Below are 19,715 nucleotides of genomic sequence, written 5' to 3'. Positions count from 1 at the left end.
AAGAGCCAGGGTGGCACAGGGACCTGGCTCTGTGTCTGTGGTTCTCTATGCCCTCTTCAGCTGCCAGAGGCTGTGGATAAACCGTCCTACAGTGTAGGGTCTGAAAGCTTCTTCCAGCTGGGCACTGGGGATAATCCATCCCTCTCTGCTGCACCCAATCCTTCGTGGTCACATTTTATTGCACTCACGAACTGGGAAATGATCATGGGTTGCCCTGGGAAGTTGCAGCAATTGGAGCTTGGGTCCAGGGAATTCTGTCCCCTTTCCTGCCTGAGGGTAAATCAGAGAAGGGGGATCCTCATAGCACAGGGAGCCCCCTTCACCCCCTTTCCTACCTGTCTAGGGAGACGGTGGCCAGGGTGAAGCTGCTGGCATACATGGTGAGGTAGATGAAGAAGTGGACGGCCTTGCACCTGAAGGGCCCAAACACCCAGCCCTCCAGGGTGTAGATGGTGGCTTGGAAGGGGATGCAGAAGAGGAGGAAGCAGAGGTCAGCCACTCCCAGGTTGAGGATGAAGAGGTTGGCGGTGTTCTTCATCCGCCCGCTGTGCAGCAGCACGGCCAGCACCAGGCAGTTGCCCACCGTGCCCACGAGGAAGATGATGAGATACAGCAGCGGGACGATCACCGAGCCCACCCCGAAGCCCGCTCCCGAGCCGTTCATGGCTGGGCACGGAGCGCGCGGGGAGCGCGGCAGGGGCGCGCGGGAACGCGGTTCACGGTGATCAGCGGGAGCGCGCGGAGAACGCAGACGGACCCGCTGTGGCGCCCGCAGAGGCCGGTGTCGGGGGTGCCGGGCGCCTCTCCCCTCCTCGCTCCCTCCCCGCCCGCGGGGAGGCCGGGGGCTCCGGCCCCGCCCGCCCCCGCCCAGCGCCGCTTCCCCCTCGCAGCCTTCACGGGCGGCGGCGCCGGGATCGGGCGGCGCGCCGGTTGTTCCCGAGGGGAGACAGAGCTGTGACCCATCGGCCGCCGCTCCGATCCGCGCCCGGGGGCTCTGCCCCGCGGGACCGAGACCCCAGCGGCCCGGCCGAGCCGGGAACCACGTGCACCGCTCCGGGGCGAGGGCGCCCCGCTCCTCACGTTATCCTGCAGGGCGACGCGGGAGCAGCTCGGGGTTGCCCCTTGACTCGCCGCCGCCACGGTCCTCCCGCATCCCGGCGGCCCCTGCGTTGTGCCCTCCTCCCCCGCTCCCCGTCCTTCCCGTGGTGCCGCGCGGCTCGGCCCGGCCTCTCCTCTCTTCCCCTCCCGCCCGCGCCGCGCGAGGCCGCGGCCCGAGATGGCGGCGGAGCGGGGCGGCGGCGGCCGCGGGGCCGGAGCAGGCGGCGGCGAGGAGAGCAAGGAGAACGAGAGGCCGGCGGGCTCGCAGGCCGGCGGCCTCGGCGACAGCCTGGGCCTGGAGAGTATCCTGCGCCGCAGCGGGGACGTGGCGGGGCCGTGGGGCGCGGGGCCGCGCCGGTTTGGGCCAGAGATCCAGGGGGCGCTGGGCCGGCCGGGGCCCGAGCCGGGTGTGGGGGGCGCTCGGCCCCTCCTCCTGAGCCCCGCTTTGCGCCTCCGCCCCCGCTGCGGAGCCCCCGCCCGGACCGGCGGCAGCGTTCGGTTCCCGGGGCGGGCAGCCGCGGGCGAATAAACCCGAACGGGTGAGCCGAGGGGGCCGCCCGCACCCCCGGCTTCAGGGCTCCAAAACCTGACGTGGCCTCAGCTCGTGGCGTCTTCGTAGCTGAAACTTGTGTGTGAAACTAGGCCGGCGGCGCAGCTGTGGTGGAGCTGGGTTTTGTCTTCTGGGTGAGACGAGAAACCGAGCGGTTCTGAAACGCGGCTGCAATTTTCCGTTGAGCATCGTGTAGGTGGTAACAACTCTGTAAGGTGTGAACGTAGGAATTGCCCTGCTAACGTCAGGAATACCTGTCAGTGAAAACCTAAACAACACAGGGATGTGAGTTCAGTGATTAGCGGTGCAGAATAACAGTGAAAACAGCCTTGGGCATACAGCGAAGACTGGGAGTACTGTGCTGGGACGTGGCAGTTTGGCTTCTTTGTTCTATAGGTGCAGACTAATTCAGTGTAATAACGGTTGATACAGGCTTTTAACACTTAAAATTTTTTTTAAGCATAATTCCAAGAAAACACTTTGGTAGGCATCTGTCATTTTAAACTTTAGAAGTCTGGTAGTATCCATTTATTTAGCTACAGTAATAGTGCTTCTTTTGATGGGTTCATTGTGTAGTCTGGTTTTGTGGCATTTTTAAAGGTTCTTATTAAAGCTGAAAAGGTAAATGTTGGGCTAGAAATACATACAGTACAGAGATTTAGTTTTGATGGAGCTTTTATTTCAAAAAGTAATCTGCCTTGTAAACTGAATAACATCAGCAGGCTCACTAGAATACAGCATGATTTTATGAGATAGCATAACTAAGAGAATAAAGTAAGTGCAGGATTCACAGAAATGAACGACTGTGCTGAAGAATGCAGAGACTGGATGGAAACCGTGGAGTGATGCAATGGAAGTCACAGGCCAGCGTGTTCCGTCGCAGAGTGTTTGTTACAGAAGTGTGCAGGAAGACTAGAAATGGATTGAAAAGTTGAGTAGAAATTTCCCAAAAGCTCTTTTTGTGAGGTTCTCTCTTTTCAGAAAGCAGTTTATTTGTGGAGGTTGTGTTGGCAAGGCAGCAGTGGTTCTGCTCAGTGCACTTCTTCCTTTTCCTGGGAGACAGAATATCTAGGGGCAGAAAAGCTTCTCTCTGTTTCAGCTTTGCCAACAGAACTGTGTCACAAGTGTGACTGGGGAGGGGGTGTAGTGTAGCCAAGGTGGTGGGTGTAGCCATTGGCCTGGGTGCCTCTGCTGGCATAGCTCATTATCCTGAAATGGGTTCTGGTAACAGCAGGGCTCTCGCAGGTGTCTGTAAGAGGAGGTACTTGAGGTATGAAGAAGTGGTATCGTGAGGTCTTTTAGGACCATCAGTTCTTTTGGCTGTGCATTCTTAGGAGAGTTTTGGGTGCCCCTCTATTTGAGGTGCTTTGCTTAGTGGAACCCATAGAGTTCCCTTCCATTGTTTTGGGGTGGAACAAAGAACAGGTGACATGTATTGTCTGTCAGCCTTAACGAAGATCACAGTCCTTCAGATTGTGAAGGAGTCTCAGCAGCAGCACGGTTTACGGCATGGAGACTTCCAGAGGTACAGGTCAGTGAACCATGTGGATCTCTCAGGGTTTCTGGTGTGCCTTGGCTGGCTTTGTTTAAAATGTAAACCTGTTGTGAGGAGGCAACAAACCTGATCTGCCAAGTGAATACTGCTCGACAGACATTCATGTGAAGTAGTGTATGCTTTTTTCATTCTGTGTAATGTGCTGTGACTGTCCTGTTGAGGAGGATACACATGGGCTCTTGTTTCTCCATTGCCTTTCCAGAGAGTGATTGTTAACACCTCACTGCTTATCACCATAGTCTTCAGCAACTGAGTGTTCAATAAACATAAATAAAGTGATTGAACAGTAGGGAGAACATAATTCCTATTTAAGATCAGGAATTATTACAAGTCTTCTTACCTTTTTTGTATTCTGTTAATCCCTGATTTACTGGTAGTTTCTGTACTACCTTTTACTGAATGGAGTTCTTAGTTGTTAAAAGTTATCTCTCCTAGCCTTTAGTCATTGATTTCTGGTTGGAGCGAGCAATAAACAGGAACAAAATATTGCTTTGGCCAAATTGACTATGTCTGTCTTTTCTTTAGGGGTTATTGCTCCCGTAGGCTGAGGAGGCTCCGAAAAACTCTCAACTTCAAGATGGGAAACAGGCATAAGTTCACTGGGAAGAAAGTAACTGAAGAGATTCTCTCAGACAACAGGTGGTGTCACTGTATGGAATGAAGTGTTCCGTATATTAATGAATAGTTTCTTTCATTTCAGTGATTTATTTTCATGTAGGGGTGGTCGAAATCTGTCCTGTAAGTTCTGCTGGGACGTGTTTCTTTTCAGAGATGTGTGTTGTTCGTATTAGTAAAAGACAGAAGTTCAGGCTTGCATGGGAGAGAGGCAGTGCACAGATCCTGCTTCATGGTAGCAGCAACAGCAGGTTCCTTCTCTTCCCTCACTGTTGCTAAAACGTGTTCTTTTTGTTATCAGTGAATTTGATACTAAAGAGGAAATGTGTATTTGGATCTGTTGTGGGCAGACTTGTGAATGCTGATAATGTAAGTGGTGTAGCCAGCAAGGCTGTGCTTTTGGAGGCATAATCCCTCCCCTTCAAATAGAAATATTGGATTGCAAGTTTTACTTAGATTTTCAAAATTTCGCAGAATACTTGTTTGGTATGATAGAAGGGATCTTGGGCTCATTTCCCATCCTTGAGAAACACTCGGCAATGTCTGTTGTGCTGTCTCTTCTTGTGGAGAAAAGAAAACGTGGTGTTGTCTTTACCTGTATATGTTAAGAAGCCAGGTGCATCATAGCATTAGCTGGTGGGAACAATAGGCATGTTTATCTGTAGTGAACTAGTTTGAAGAGCAACCTAAAATCGTAAATCCCTTGTCTTAACACTGTGGTGCTCAGGATGAGTCTAAGTTCTTTTCCTCAGCTGGGTGATTTAATTTCTGTGGCGAGAAATACAGTAGAAGACAGTTAGAAATAATGTGACTTTGTGTACTTAGAACATTAAAAAATAAAAGCATCTACCTCTTATCAAGCTGAACTTCTGCTACCGAACTTTGCAGCTCACTTGGCAAAGGACTAGTGGTGATGTGGTAGTGTTTCTTAGAATGTCATCGTTTTTCATTAATCTTTGTCTGCCCCACAGGTATTTGCTGTTAATTCTGATGGATGCAGAGAGAGCCTGGAGTTATGCCATGCAGCTGAAGCAGGAAGCAAACACAGAGCCTCGCAAAAGATTTCATTTGCTGTCTCGCCTGCGTAAAGCTGTGAAGCATGCTGAAGAGCTGGAGCGATTGTGTGAAAGTAATCGAGTGGATGCCAAAACAAAGCTGGAAGCTCAGGTAACCACTGGTATTCGATCCTAGTTTACAGCAGAAGCTGAACAGGAAACTTTTGGATTTGGGATGAAGAGATTATTCTCATCTAGCAACTGATAATAAAAATTGACTGATTCTTGAACTGGATAATGTCTCCCTTTAAATATCGGAGTTGCTGTTAGTGCAGCTGCTGGAATTGCAAATAACCAGTGACACCAGCAAAGAAGAGGTCCTGATGTTTAGAAGTCAACATACCAAATGATTGTCCTTACTTTGAAAATCAGTATGTTTAATGAAAGTAAAAAGAATTGAGAGGGGTTCAGTGATGCAATGCAGCCTAAGAAACTGTGCTTATCTGTTGGCATATATAATTGTTAAATGCCCCAAAGTAGCCATCTAGAACACAAGACTTGTGGCTTGGTTCCTGGAACACAGAAAGCAGCTGTGTTGTGACCCCAGCCTCTCTGAAGAAGGGGCTGCAGTGGTATCAAATAGTTAAAACTGCCATTTTGCAGCTTATTGCCGGAAAAAAAAAGTTTAGTGACATCAATGGGCTGTGTTAATTGCATAACACTCAAGAAATATCTTTCATCTCCTTAGAAATGTAGCAGCATCAGTTAAAAACAGGTAGGTAGCTGGTCACCCCCAACCCAAATCAGTTCTCTTCTGTGGGAAGACCAAATGATAAGGATGAGGTTTGGTCACTCACTGTGGGCATGATAAAGGTTGTGCAAACCAGGCTGTTGGTCTTGGGAAAATTAACTTGGCCTTGCACTGTCTGCAGGCGTATATGGCTTACCTGACAGGAATGCTACGCTTTGAACACCAGGAATGGAAGGCAGCAATGGAGGCTTTCAACAAATGCAAGTGAGTTCCCTGACTTCTCCAGCTTCATTTAGTAAATAGCACTGAGTGAGTCTAGGAAGTTTGTATACTGTGTGTACAGCAGCTCTGCAAGCTGTGTAGTCACTTGTGCACTTACCTGGGAGGTACAGCTGAAGAAATAACATCCTCCAGAGTAGAGAGACAAACTCTGCCATTAAGTTATGGTCTCACAGACCAGCACATACTGCAGTGTTCACCTGTATTCTTTGCTGTAGGACCATCTATGAAAAACTGGCCAATGCTTTCACAGAAGAACAAGCCATACTGTATAATCAGCGTGTGGAAGAGATCTCGCCCAACATTCGCTACTGTGCCTATAATATTGGTAAGGGAGAGGGGGGTACCTGATCTCCTGCAAAGAGCAAGGCTTGCTCACAGCAGAGGAGTATGGACTGATAGTAAAATTCTGGTCTTGAGTGACACTGCAGCGAGTCCATAGTATTGTGGGCAGATTCTGCACACGTTCTGAGTCGATTTAGCAGTTTAATTTTGCAACAGTACATGTGGTTTTGTGTAAAAAGACAAAATAGCAGTTTGCAGTAGTTTGCCAATGAAGTCAGGATGCAATTGCAGATTTATCACCTCTGTCATCAAATTACTAGTATAAAATCTCTTGATGAGTTTTTCGATGTTAAAATAATTTTTGAAATGTGATGGTGATGTGTTAATTCTCTCAGGTGACCAGTCTGCCATGAATGAGTTGATGCAGATGAGACTGAGATCTGGTGGTACCGAAGGTCTTCTTGCAGAAAAACTGGAGGTAACTTAGTTGCATGCTTCAAGTTAAAGCGTTCATTATCTCTGTTGAGTGTAAATATTGCTGCAGTGAACTGTTTGAGAGCCAGAGCATGTCAGAGGAGAGCAAGCAAGCCTGGGCTCCTTGTGAAACCACACTTTCCCTAGAAAGCCCTTTAGTCAAGTCTAATGTTAATTTGAAAGGTTCTTTTTTGAAAACCTTAAAGTTCAAGCTCCGAAGTTCAGTGTATTGTCTGCAGGCACTGATTACCCAGACTCGAGCAAAGCAGGCAGCCACAATGAGTGAGGTGGAGTGGAGAGGAAGAACTGTTCCAGTGAAGATAGACAAAGTGAGGATCTTCTTGCTGGGATTGGCTGACAACGAAGCAGCGATTGCTCAGGTAACCCAGAAGCCATGCCCAGTGCTGGTGTTCTACCTGTCTCTTTCCTTCAGTGTGCAAGATAATAACACAATACCTAGACTAAAAATTTTTGAATCATCTTTTTCTCAGACTTCGGGTTGGAAGGACAAAAGTAAAAGTGGGAATATTGACTACAACCCAGAGCTGAAGTATCAGCTGTAGACAGCTCCCAAAGACTGCTAAGCGCTAGTCTGGGAGATCTGCTCTGAGTATTCCTGCTCCTTGAAAAATGCTGTGCTGCCCAGAAGTGCTACCTTTCAGTTGCAGGGTGACAGCCATTATTCTTTGTAAGTTACTTGGGAGTGAAAGTTACAATTTTAAGGGTAACTATTTTTAGAATCATAGAATAGCCAGGTTGGAAGAAACCTTCGGATCATCGAGTCCAACCATTCCTATCAAACACTAAAACATGTCCCTTAGCACCTTGTTCACCCATGCCTTAAACACCTCCAGGGAAGGTGACTCAACCCCCTCCCTGGGCAGCCTGTTCCAGTGCCCAACGACCCTTTCTGTGAAAAATTTTTTCCTAATGTCCAGCCTAAATCTCCCCTGGTGGAGCTTGAGGCCATTTCCTCTTGTCTTGTCCCCTGTCACTTGGGAGAAGAGGCCAGTTCCCTCCTCTACAACCTCCTTTCAGGTAGTTGTAGAGAGCAATGAGGTCTCCCCTCAGCCTCCTCTTCTCCAGGCTAAACAACCCCAGCTCTCTCAACTGTTCCTCATAAGGCCTGTTCTCCAGCCCTTTCATCAGCCTTGTTGCTCTTCTCTGGCCTCGCTCCAGAGCCTCAACATCCTTCTTGTGGTGAGGGGCCCAGAACTGAACGCAGTATTCAAGGAGTGGTCTCACCAGTGGTGAGTACAGAGGGAGAATAACCTCCCTGGACCTGCTGGTCACACCATTTCTGATACAAGCCAAGATGTCATTGGCCATCTTGGCCATCTGGGCCACTGCTGGCTCATGTCAACACCCCCAGGTCCCTCTCCTCCAGGCAGCTTTCTAGACAGGCTCTTCCTAGTCTGTAGCACTGCATAGGGTTGTTGTGCCCCAAGTGCAGGACCCGGCATTTGGCCTTGTTAAACCTCATGCCATTGGACTCAGCCCAGCGGTCCAGCCTGTTCAGATCCCTTTGCAGAGCCTCCCTACCTTCCAGCAGATCGACACTTCTACCCCGCTTAGTATCATCCGCAAACTTGCTAAGGGCGCACTTTATGCCTTCACCCAGGTCATTGATAAAGACATTGAACAGGGCTGGACCCAGCACTGAGCCCTGGGGAACTCCACTTGTCACTGGCCTCCAGCTTGATTTAACACCATTTACCACCGCTCTCTGGGCGTGGCCATCCAAACAGTTTTCCACCCAGGAGAGTGTGTGCCTGTCCGGGCCAGAGGGTGACAGTTTCTGAAGCAGAAAGCTGTGAGAAACTGAGTCAAAGGCTTTACTGAAGTCCAGGAAGACCACATCCACAGCCTTTTGAGTTACTGTTATAATTTCTGTAAGTGCTGGAACTTTAGAACAACCAAAAGAAAATAAGATACGCATCGGTTAAATTTTTTGTGCAACAAAAAGCAGTTCACAAGGTGAAGCAGGTGATGCGAGATTGATAGACTTCTCCTCTTGACTTGTACAAACCCTCAAAAGCAGGAAGAGGGTTGCTAAATGTCAGGGTGTAAGTTGTGTGTAACTGTTCTGAAAGACTTGAAGTGGCACCATGTCATTAGTATTGCAGCCAAGTTTTTCACCTGAGGCTTTTTCCTTGGAAGTGGTGCCCAAGTGCTCTGTTTTGCTTCCCAGTGACTGCATATGACACCTTCTGTTTGAAAAGGCAGTGAAAGGATTGTTAGTAATAGTTATGACCACTAAAGACAGGATTTTTTTCAGCATCAAAACCCATTTATGACCAGGAGAATAATAATGATAAATAGAAATTTAAATGGTAAAATGAAAACCCTACAAAGGCATAAAGCAAGCAGCAAGAGCAGGAGAAGATAATATGAGTAGGATAAACGGGGTGTGTCTGAGTAGGAGGCATTTTGTCACAGTGTTATGGATTGCGTGGTGCTGAATTTATTTTCTGTAGGTCATACATGAGCGTGGCCAGCAGGTGGAAGTGCAGCTTGGAGTTCATGATCCTTCCTTTCCTTCCCATCCTGCCAGACTAGGAATCAGACCTTTGCAGTTCAGTTGCCCCCTTTGTTCCACGAAGCTATGGAAGCAGGAATCTGAGTTTGTTTTCATCTTGCATTGTGTTCCTTGGAAGCTCTAACTGAAGAAAGGAGTTCTGTGGTACTGGATCACAACTTGTAATGGAGAGATCTGAGCATGCAGCAGCAGTCTTTATGTTCCCAGGGGTCTCAAACTCAGGCTTTTGAAAGCAGTTCTGCAGTTGCTGTCAGCTGTGGAGGGCAGTCCAACTCCAGGTCAATGCATTGTGGTTCCCAGTGTCTTTGGTGCCTTTCTGCTGGTCTTCTTAAGTTGAAACTCGTAACTTAACAGAAGTGTCCCTCAAGGTTTGATTGGGAGCAAATGCAAATGTGTGTTTTGTGTAAAAAAATGGAGATTGTCAGCACAATTAGATCATGGCCTCCAGTGCCGTATTGGTAATGGGAGAAACAGAACAAATAAGCGGAACCAAAAGACAAATTTAAGTTTAAAATTACTTCTGCCAGCCCTCTTGTAGTCTTGCACATGTGACTTCAAGGATCTGTTGACTCTCACCAGCATAATTCGAAAGGCTAAAGGGCAGTGCTCTGCTCTGGTACTTCAGTTCCTTGGCCCCCTTTAAGATGAACCTATGCTGTTCTATCAGGGCCCTTGAGTCACCAGCCATAGCGCTTGTATCTCAGTTTTATGATCTGATATCTCCCAAATCAAAACATGTGTATTTACACATAGAATCAGGTTAACTGTAGGATTTTTTGCTTAGAAAGGAAAGGCTTTTGTTTCCCTGTAAGGCTTAGCCCTTCCTCTTTTGGTGTGTGACTGGTGGTGGTGATGTGGCTATGTCTGTTCTCATTTTTGTGCACACAGGTAAATTGCTGTGTTCCTGGGTGAGGCTGAGAATGCTGTCTGACTTGTTGCTGGCTATTTATGGGAGTTAGTCCCACCTTAAAAATTCTTGCAGCAAATCACAAAGGAAAAAAAAATAATCAACCCCCCCAAAACCACCTTAATCTCAGGTCAAGATACCTGAGGCTTTGTGAGGGAGTGGAAGTAGCATTCCTTATTGGGTTTGCAAGCCTGAGGAGGGGCAGACTGTAGAGCTCTAGGAAGATAAACAAGCAAGCATGGTTTTAGTGTTTTATTCATTTGGAGTTCATCTTGTCCTGTTCTTTGACCTAGAAGTGGTATATGCAGTGCTGATACACTTTTATCCCTCCTTCAGTTGCTAAGTAAGGTTTGTTTCTGGGCAGTTTTCTCTTCCTGAATCTGGACAATTGTGATCCCCACCCGGTTACCTCCTGGTCACCTGCATGGAAGCTGAGTTTGGGTGCATTGTTTAGTTGGGTACAGGATATGACAGGCCATTATGCAGGGGTCAGGCTTCAACTTGTTTTGTAAAAGTTGTTTTCAAATTTTGGGTTTGGGACAGGCAGCCAAAAGCTGCTTAATTTTATAACAAAACTTGTGGTGACAGCAGAAAAGCACTTCTACTAAAATACACAGTTGCTTGAAAAAAGGGCTTCAAACAAGCAAATTATTGCCATTATCCCATAGAATGGGAGTGTAGCATAGATAATTATGTGCATATTCTTACCACATGAGAAGTTAAATCGGCATAGCAGGAGCAGTCTGTGCTGGTAGTTTGCCAGTTTGGTAATGCTCAGCTCCTCTGCTGTTGCTGGGCCTTTCCCACAGTGCAGTCCAACCTCGGCTGCTCTCAGAGCAGTGTGGTTGCCATCCTGGAAGGGAAGGGAGTTGCTGGGAAGGTAGCTGTTGCAGGCAGAAGGTGATCAGAGCTGTGTGTGCTAGGCCTTCAGTGCTGTGGAATTCTCTTCTCTCAGCACTGACCACATTCCCCACCATTTCTGGCAGTTTGTCCTGTAGAACATTTTGCAGACCAGAACAGATCGGAGTTCTGGCTGCCCATAGACCTTAAAGCCATAATTGAGGAGAAACTTTGTTTAATCTTCTCAGTTAATTCTTGCATCATGGGGTGCAAAATACAATTTCTGATAGATATTGGTCTTAACTTTCCTTTGCTCTTAGGCAGAAAATGAGGAGACAAAGGAACGTTTGTTTGAGTCTTTACTCGGTGAGTGCAGAGATGCCATTCAGGCTGTTCGGGAAGAGCTGAAACCAGACCAGGTAAGCAGCAAACATTTGATGTTTCTGCTTTCAGCACTGTAGTGCTTCTTTGGGACTGATTTGTTATTGTTAAACTTGCTTAACAGTAGAAGTGGCTAGGATTGCTTTAATAAAAAGTTTCAAGGGAGTCCATCATCTTTGATTTTATTCTTTTCAGAACTGGTGAAGGTGAATAGCAATGTAGAAGCCTTCATTTTTTTACCTGAAAGTCTGTTACAACTTCCCTGGTTTACACAAACCTTGAGTTGTTTCTGATGTTTTCTTCCCTCAACTGCCAGTTTTGAGTAAATCATGCAGTGTTTTGTCCTCACTTTCTGCAGAAGCAGCGGGAGCACTCTCTGGAAAATGATTCTGGGAAGGTGTCCAATATCCAGTATTTACACAGGTAATAGGCAAACGTTGCTGCCTGAACTGGTGTGAAGCAGTCATGCTCTTATGTCAAGATTTTTTTTTTTGTTTGGTTTTGTTTTATGGGTTCTTTGTTCTGGGCCTCTCGGATCTGAAAGGATGACTGTATGGATAAGGATCTAATTCACCTAGCTTTGAAAACATTTTACTTAAGACTCTCTTGTTGACCTTTTGGATGTTCTTCCCCGCTACTGGTATCAGCTTAGACCTGGGAGGGGAAGAGTAATGTTTGAGTAGTTCTGACAGTCTGCTAATGGTATTTGATCTTTTATCTTCTAACTTTTTAGTTATTTGACTTACATCAAGCTGTCAACAGCCATCAAGCGCAATGAGAGCATGGCAAAGTCTCTGCAGAAGGCACTGCTGCAGCAGCAGCGGTCAGAAGAGGATGGCAAGCGTACACCACGGCCTCAGGACCTGATCCGTCTCTACGATATCATTCTGCAGGTAATGCTATCTAATTTCTTACAGTAACTGGAAAACTTTGTTACAAAAAGTTATTGTGGAAAATTTCACTGCAAGTGGACTGCTGGTGAAGTCTGAAGAGTAACTGAGTACTTACAGTTACCTTGTTGAAGATGTTCAACATGTACATGAAACACAACCCCCCCTTCTAGTTGTGAACAGAAAATACTGCTAGAATGGGTGCCCTTGGTTGTACGCACTAATGCAGCTTAAAATATTTTTCAGACTGTTTTTTGCAGCACCTGGATAGCTGCCTTAGTTTGTGCTGGCCAGGGAAAGTAGCTGCTGAAAATACTTTAAAATGTACTCCTTCACAAAAGCAGTGTCTCAGTTCACTTGAATTAACTGTGGGAGCCTGTGGCTGAAGCAGTTGTGAATGGGAAATGTAAATGCTTTATGAAATAATTACTTCATGTGAGATCTGAGGAGTTTTTGTCCGTATTCCTGTTTATGTCAGGAAATCTGTCCTGAGGGAAAACTTGCACAAGTTTCAGCGAGTGTCCTTCACAAGATTAGCACACTGGTAATTAGAAAACTGGAAACTATTTCCATGGGAGTGTACTGTTGACTTGTTAAAAGGGGCAGCTTTCTCTTGCTGCAGCAGATTCCAGAGGAAAACAACGCCTTAATTTGTTACTCTGACTTTTTTGTGCAGAACCTTGTGGAACTGACACAGCTTCCTGGCCTAGAAGAGGACAAGAACTTCCAAAAAGAGATTGGATTGAAGACACTTGTGTACAAAGCTTACAGGTGACTGAGAAACAGCCAAGTTTTCTTTAGTGGGCATTACATCTTCAAAGGCAAGGCTTTGATGCAGTTTCCGCTGCCTTTTTGTGAAATGAAGCCTGGATGCTAAGGGGAAACTGTGACTAGTTGGACTGGAATGGTTGGACTCGATGATCCGGTGGGTCTCTTCCAACCAGGTTATTCTATGATTCTATGATTCTAGTGCTTCTTAATAATATCTCCTGTTGTAAGTTGTGTGTTGGTGAACAGTACGGATGACAAACATGTCACTGAGCCACTCTTCACTGTTGTAGGTGTTTCTTCATTGCGCAGTCCTATGTCCTGGTAAAGAAATGGGGTGAAGCTCTTGTTTTATATGAAAGAGTGCTGAAATATGCCCGGGAAGTTCAGTCAGGAGCTGGAGCTTATACGAACAGCTTGAAGGTAGGAATCCCTAGTCCTGTGCATAGAAGTGAGCTGACATTTATGAAGAAGCTCTGTCCTGGTATTTACTGTCAATTAAGTGGCAGACCGTTACAATTCCAGACTGATCTTTGAGTAGGGAGAAGAGTAGTACAAGTGTGACTGCTCAACAAGTTGTAGTAGAGACTTTCTAGTGATGTGAAAGTGCTTTGACTGGCCGATTGCTTGCCAGTTGTGACTTGCTCCATAACAATTTACCACACTTTCTCACATCTGCAGTTTCTCTCATACTGCTTCAGTAATGCCTGAGGGACTGTACTGTAGGTTTTCCTCTTCTGGAAAGGCTTTTCACCACTAGGACTTAACTTCTTAGTTCTTAATTTGTTAGGTTTTACCTTTGCCCTAACTCTTAAACTCTGGCACATTTCAGGCTCTCAAATAATTTTCTTTAATGACCTAGGAGCTGCCTGATGTTCAGGATCTGATCACTCAAGTAAATGCAGAGAAATACTCCTTGCAAGCAGCAGCTATATTAGGTGAGTTGCACAATTATACTAGAGCTCTAACATCTCTTCAGTAATGCTTCTGCAGCTATGTAATTAATTTTATTTAATTTCTGAAATTCCAAATGTTTTTCCACTTTGCTCTGATCTATATAGGTTCTGGAAAATGTAATTACCCCCCCCTAGTTCTAGCTTGTTCTAGCTGTGTGTAGAACAGGTAAGCAACCAACGAGTATACATCTGGTATCTTGCTCCCTGCCCAGACATGTGAAAACACTTCATGAGGATGTGCGCCTGTTTTTGGTGAGCTGTACAGAACATTCTGCTCAGTGTTTAGGTTTTTTTTTTTCTGCAAATGAGTTGTCCTTATTCATTCCAGTTTTGCATAACTGGGAGAAGAACTGAGAAAGGGGAGAGCAGTGATGTTCTGCTCTTTATCAGTATTGAGCAGGTTAGTGGGACTTTAGGGGAATGGATGAACTTTGATTTCTTGGGCTGCTTTCTTGCTGTGCCTGCTGCTGGAAACCAAAGATAAGTAACAGATTGCCTTGTCTTTTATTGGCTTAAAGTTGCTTTAAGAGACCCTGCTGGGGCCTTCTCATCATCTGCTGCTTTGTGCTTAACTCAAAATCTGTGCTGCTTTTAGGAGCTTCTAATGACTGTGAAGGAGCAGCTCTTTGTCACTGGAGAGCTGTGTTGGCTGTAGAGGAGCATGTGGGATCCTCTTAGTCTAGAAAGCAAGTTGTTTCTACTGAATATAGTCTTTCATATCCCAGAAAGCAAGGTTCCTCTCTAATCTTAGAGGACAGCTGACTCCTAAGCCAGCCTTACTTCACGCCAAGATCTAGACTGTTATTATTCCCATTTTTTCTTCATTTTGCAGATGCAAATGATGCTCATGAGACTGAGTCTCCATCTCAGGTCAAGGATGGCAAGGTAATAAAAGCTGAGGCAAACTCCAGTAGTGTTTTTAATGAACATGACTTTTAACCTGTTACCTGAGTGTCTTTAAACTGCTGATTGTAGTTTGGTCATGACTAGGGTATTTAAGAGATTTTATTAGGCTTGCTTGCTTCTGCAAGTTCTGAAGGTTGCTGACAGATTGGTGTCCCTTGGGTAAAAAGTAAGTTTCCATTTGCAGCTTGTAGTGTGGCATCTTGATGTTTTTTATTCAGCTTTCTCCCTGCACACGGGAAGATCTTCCAGAAATCTTGCAGCAATGCTTTGACAGCAGTTTGAATAATTTTCAAGAGCCCAAGATGTCACACAAAGGAACTTCAGCTACCGTTGTCTCCGTTGTTGCTTAATCGTTCTTGCTTGTTTGACTGTTGCTGGCTTTGATTTGACATGTATTTAATTTGTGTTTCTGCATTGGTCTCTTCCAGCCACTCTCTGAACGGTTTGAGACTTTCTGTCTGGATCCTTCTCTTGTCAGCAAGCAAGTCAGCCTCGTGCACTTCCCTCCAGGCTTCCAGCCCATTCCATGCAAACCTTTGTTCTTTGACCTGGCCCTTAATCATGTTGCTTTCCCACCTCTGGAGGACAAGGTGGAGCAGAAGGCCAAGAGTGGCCTCACAGGATACATAAAGGGCATCTTTGGATTCAAAAGTTAACCAGGACCCCCTGAGGAAGTTTTATTTGGTATTGAAGGAAAAGCTTCAAGTGATTCTAGGACACACATATCTGCACCCAAAACTGACAGAGGGAGGTTTTACCATCTTCTTCCCTGTGTTCTGTGTCTATGTCTATGCACTTACATTCTCTCCCAGTGTATTAAAGACAAACAACCTATTCTGAAACATACATATAAATAGCTGAAATTAATCTGGAGCACAGAGAAATTCCATTCTGTTTGGAGAAGTTGGAGCTTGCTTTGTGACCAGTGACCTGTTTGTGGGTGGGACACATCTGCTTGCCGAGGACCAGGGCATAGACATAATGTGACTCCTTCTCCCATACCATTATTTGATGCTACAATTTGGTATTTTGATCTAGAAATCTGGGTGTGATATGGAAGCAGAGGCAAAAGTGGATGCAGAACAAAACAAGCAAGGTGAGGCTGCCTACAGGAAGGCTATGAAACAGTAGCTGCAGGTGTTCACTGCTTCCTTTTGGACTCCCAGAGGCCTCTGTTTTTTAAAAATATAACATTCAGTGGTGACAAAATGGAGCCTCTTTCCTTATCAACAAGGGTGGCAAATACCTTACCAAATGTTATTGGTTACCCCAGTTGTGCTGGAACATAATATGAATTTGTACTCTGGGCCAATGGAATCCTTCTTTATTGATCCGTGTTTTGTTTAGTACCTAATTACAGTATAGAACCTATCCCTGCAAGGCTTTTTCTGGGAAACTAGCTTCATGGGTGGCTTTAGAAACAGCTACTTGCTCTTCACGGGAAGTTGGGTCTCTCAGTGTTCATTTTGTTGCTGATCTAAACCTTATCTGAAAACAAGATGATCTTTTTCTGGAGCAATCTGTTACCTTTCCCTCATCCTTGGTCAGTAGAAACGCCTGAAATGAGAGGAATAAGCGGCAGGGGGACACTAGGTTCTTGAGCGATTAATCTTCTCTGCCATGCCGAACAGCTTTTTTTATAAAGCACCCAGGTGCTATGGTGATCACTTTCAAAATGCGGGTAATTTCATAATCGTGATCATTTAAACGGCGGGGGTGGGGGGAAAGCTCAGCACATGAGCAGAACTGTTCTTAAATAAAGCGTTTGGAACTTTCCACCAGCAATGTTTGGGTTTCACTTAGTCTGTAGCTGGGAGTTGAAACAGTAGTTTGTTCTGGCTGCCTTAACACTTCTGCACTTTTTGGCTTGACTTTGCGTTGTTGATCTCCAGTTCTAGGCAAGGGGAAACAAGAACTGTTCTACGTGATCACATTGTTGTGGGAATTTTCAAGGCAAGGTGTACATCAGATGAATGGGGGGAAATTAACAGCTCCTGTTATTTTGATATGAATGTTTGCTGTTTTATTCCATGTTGATCTGATTTCTGAGTTCTCAAAGCCGTTTTCAAGAGGATTCTTCAGAAAGAGGTGAGAGAAGGAGGAGGAACTTCTCATTTGTGTTTAATTTTTGCAACATGGGAACAAAATGTGAATTTCTGGTGTTCTAGTTTAATTGTATTTGCCTTTGGATACCAGGAGGACTTTGCAAAAGAAAGGGAAAGTGTAGGGCTGAGAGAAATGCGGCAGACTGTTCATTCATCAGACCAGGAAGGGTCGTGCAGTAGTCAGTGCTGGCACCAGCTAGGTGATTGGCCTCACGCTGCCTCTTTCTCTGTGCATTACTCTGAGCTACTCTCTCCTTTTCAGCTTTTCTATCAAATCACTTTCAGAACTGCTCTGCTGTTTGGTTTGTAAACCAAACTCCTTTCTGCTTTCCTACCGCAAGTCTTTGTGGTCCCTGGGTTGATTCCAGTGAAACTTGTACTGCAGCCACTTCCTAATCATTTACAACAAAGAGCAAGAGCAGTTGGCCTCTGTTAAACATCTTTTGACAGATAACTGATTAGTTGAACACAGATAAGAAATCTGAAAAGAATAAAGCTTTATTCCTGACCTGCAAGGTGTGTAGTTTATGCCAGGCATCAAGAACACCAAACACTGCCTCCAAAGCATTCAGAGGATCAAGGTCGTCGCACCATCACCCAGGGCTACTTAATCCCTGGAGGCTGGCTAGGGAGATCTGGAGGAGGATCTTCTTCCTGAGGGCTCAGATAAGGAAATGCTTGAGTCTTAGAGGTAACTTGGCTAATATGGTGTGATGTTAATGGAAAGCGAGTTAAGAGGGGTCTGTAAGCAATGTAGAAGGAACTGATGAGGCACTAAGAAAAAACAGTAAAAATGTCAAAAAGTGGGGGGAAAATACTGTTATTCAAGTTATCTGCATAATGAAGACCAGACTTACAAAGTTTATTGAGGCTTTTAGCCCCATGATATTGCTTGGAACGGTAAAGGTGAGGCTCAGATAGCAGTGGTTGTGAGGGAGTAGCACAGGCAGGTAAGTGTCTGGTGGGCTTACAGAGCAGATTCCCTTGGGACTGATCAGTGTTCACTGTGCCTGAAACAGCCAGAGCAAGATACAGAGCGCTGATGTGTGGTGCCTGGAAACCTGCTTCCTTACTGCTCTGTTCTTCCATTACGCTGCACTTTTTGCTCTCTTTCCATTAGTTAGTTTGCAGGTAGGCCCTGTGACTGCCTTCAAACAGGAAGCTCTGGCAGAATGGTCAAGATTATTGCTTTCAATCAATGTTTGCTACAGAATATCTTTGGTCTTAGCCTGTTATTAAAATTCCAGTGCTGAGCTAGCCATGCCTGGTGCCACTGCATTGATGAGAGTAGGAAAGAGATGTGCATCATAGCCTTGGGCCCTGCCAGCAGCAGATCACCTGTGTGGTAGGTGATGGTCACTTGTCCTGTACTCCGAGAGGTCTAGTGAGAATGGATCAGTTTCAAGTGACTAACAGAACATACGAGAAATGATTGGTATGAGACAAACTGGGCAGAGCTCTTGTCAACTGCGCCAGTAGAGCTACAGGCACAAACAGCTCGTAGAGTTTGGATGTAAACTGGGAGTTCACTCACTAAAGGAATGATTTGATGAGATTTTGATTGTCAGTGGCTGCTCCTCTTTTTCTTCAGAATGGGATTGCTGTTTTCAACCATAAGAACAGCTAGAGGTAGATGTGTCTGCCAAAGAGGAGCCTTTTCTGATCTAGGCAGTAGGAAAGCATGGGGGGTGCCCCCAATATCTAGTAGGAAGTTCCAAGAGGAAGGACATAGTAGGATTGGAAGCAGACGGTGATCCTTGGCAGAGGTGGACCAGCAGCAGCCAGTGTGCTCTGAGCTTTCCTGGGGCTGAGGCCGGAGCAGCAGCAGCTCGGTGGCTACTTTGCCTTCTTGTCTCTCCCCTGCTTTGAACTGAGGAAGCGCTGGTCAGCACTGCAGCTGCCTCTCCAGCCCAACTCAGAAACCTGGCTTGCTGCTCCAGTGCCACTTCTTCCTGGGACCTGCCTCTGCCACCCCTTTGGCCCGACACTGGGAATGTTTTAAGTGGAGCGACTGTTCTGGGAGCTGAGCAGGCGCTAGTCTGGAGGGACACACCTGCAGCAAAGGTTCGTGCTGGCCTCTTGCTGTTTTGGCTCTCCTAAACAGGGTGAGGGTGAATAGGTTTGTGAAATGCAGCCGCTCCCTGACCCTCTCCCATTGGGTGAGGTCTTCTCAGCCTGAGCATGCTGCTTCGTGTCCAAGGAGGGGAGGCTCTGTACTTTGCTGTCCTGCTAAAAAGTCACATTAACTGTTGGTCAGGTAACTGCTGCTATTCCTACAGAAATTCCATCTCTTGTGGAAGTGGATGACAGAGGAATTTGGGTTGGGGCAGAGCCAGGGAGTCCTTCCTCTGGAGCCTTCAGCCCAAATACCTGAAGTGTCCTCACTCTTTGTTTTTGTTTGCATTGGAGACTTACTCTTTTTTTATCTGCGAGTGATTTATCAACACGGTGCTGAGTGCCAGATTAAAATGTTTGTGTTACAGCTAAGCCCAAGTGCAAATTCCTACATGGGAGGGAGGTGGCTGTGTCTGTCCCCCCCATGCTGCGTCCCCAGCCCTTCTCTGGGCTGCTGCAAGTAACATGGGCTGAAAACCTCCCCACTTTTGCCCTGAAGCGACGTGATGTCTCAGAGGGGAGGTTTAAAACCATTTTCAAAGGGTGTAGTCTGTGTCTGTTGTGTGCACAAGGACATGGGTGCAGCTTTCATATTCTCCAGTGCCATCAAATCCAAATTTAGACCTAGATCCTAGCAGGTACTTGGTATTTCTAGGCATCACTGTACTGTAATCTTTGGCAAACTCATCCACTGCTGGACGTCCGT

At 46.2% G+C, this 19,715-nt stretch overlaps 1 protein-coding gene across 1 annotated transcript; it reads left to right on the top strand.

The window, feature by feature from the left end:
- Nucleotides 1-1,268: 1,268 nt before the first annotated feature.
- SRP68 (signal recognition particle 68) lies at nucleotides 1,269-17,409 on the top strand. The gene is made up of 16 exons (XM_069872896.1): nucleotides 1,269-1,400; nucleotides 3,113-3,179; nucleotides 3,729-3,842; nucleotides 4,790-4,985; nucleotides 5,746-5,828; nucleotides 6,062-6,171; nucleotides 6,524-6,606; nucleotides 6,842-6,982; nucleotides 11,209-11,307; nucleotides 11,628-11,692; nucleotides 12,003-12,162; nucleotides 12,836-12,930; nucleotides 13,221-13,350; nucleotides 13,790-13,865; nucleotides 14,716-14,768; nucleotides 15,218-17,409. The coding sequence occupies exons 1-16, from the start codon at nucleotides 1,277-1,279 to the stop codon at nucleotides 15,443-15,445; spliced, it is 1,824 nt and encodes a 607-aa protein (XP_069728997.1). The 5' UTR covers nucleotides 1,269-1,276; the 3' UTR covers nucleotides 15,446-17,409.
- Nucleotides 17,410-19,715: the final 2,306 nt, after the last annotated feature.

Source organism: Phaenicophaeus curvirostris, chromosome 19 (assembly GCF_032191515.1).
Source record: "Phaenicophaeus curvirostris isolate KB17595 chromosome 19, BPBGC_Pcur_1.0, whole genome shotgun sequence".
Taxonomy (NCBI): Eukaryota; Metazoa; Chordata; class Aves; order Cuculiformes; family Cuculidae; genus Phaenicophaeus; species Phaenicophaeus curvirostris.
Note: the sequence above shows the minus strand (reverse complement) of the source record. Positions and strands in the feature narration are given on the sequence as shown.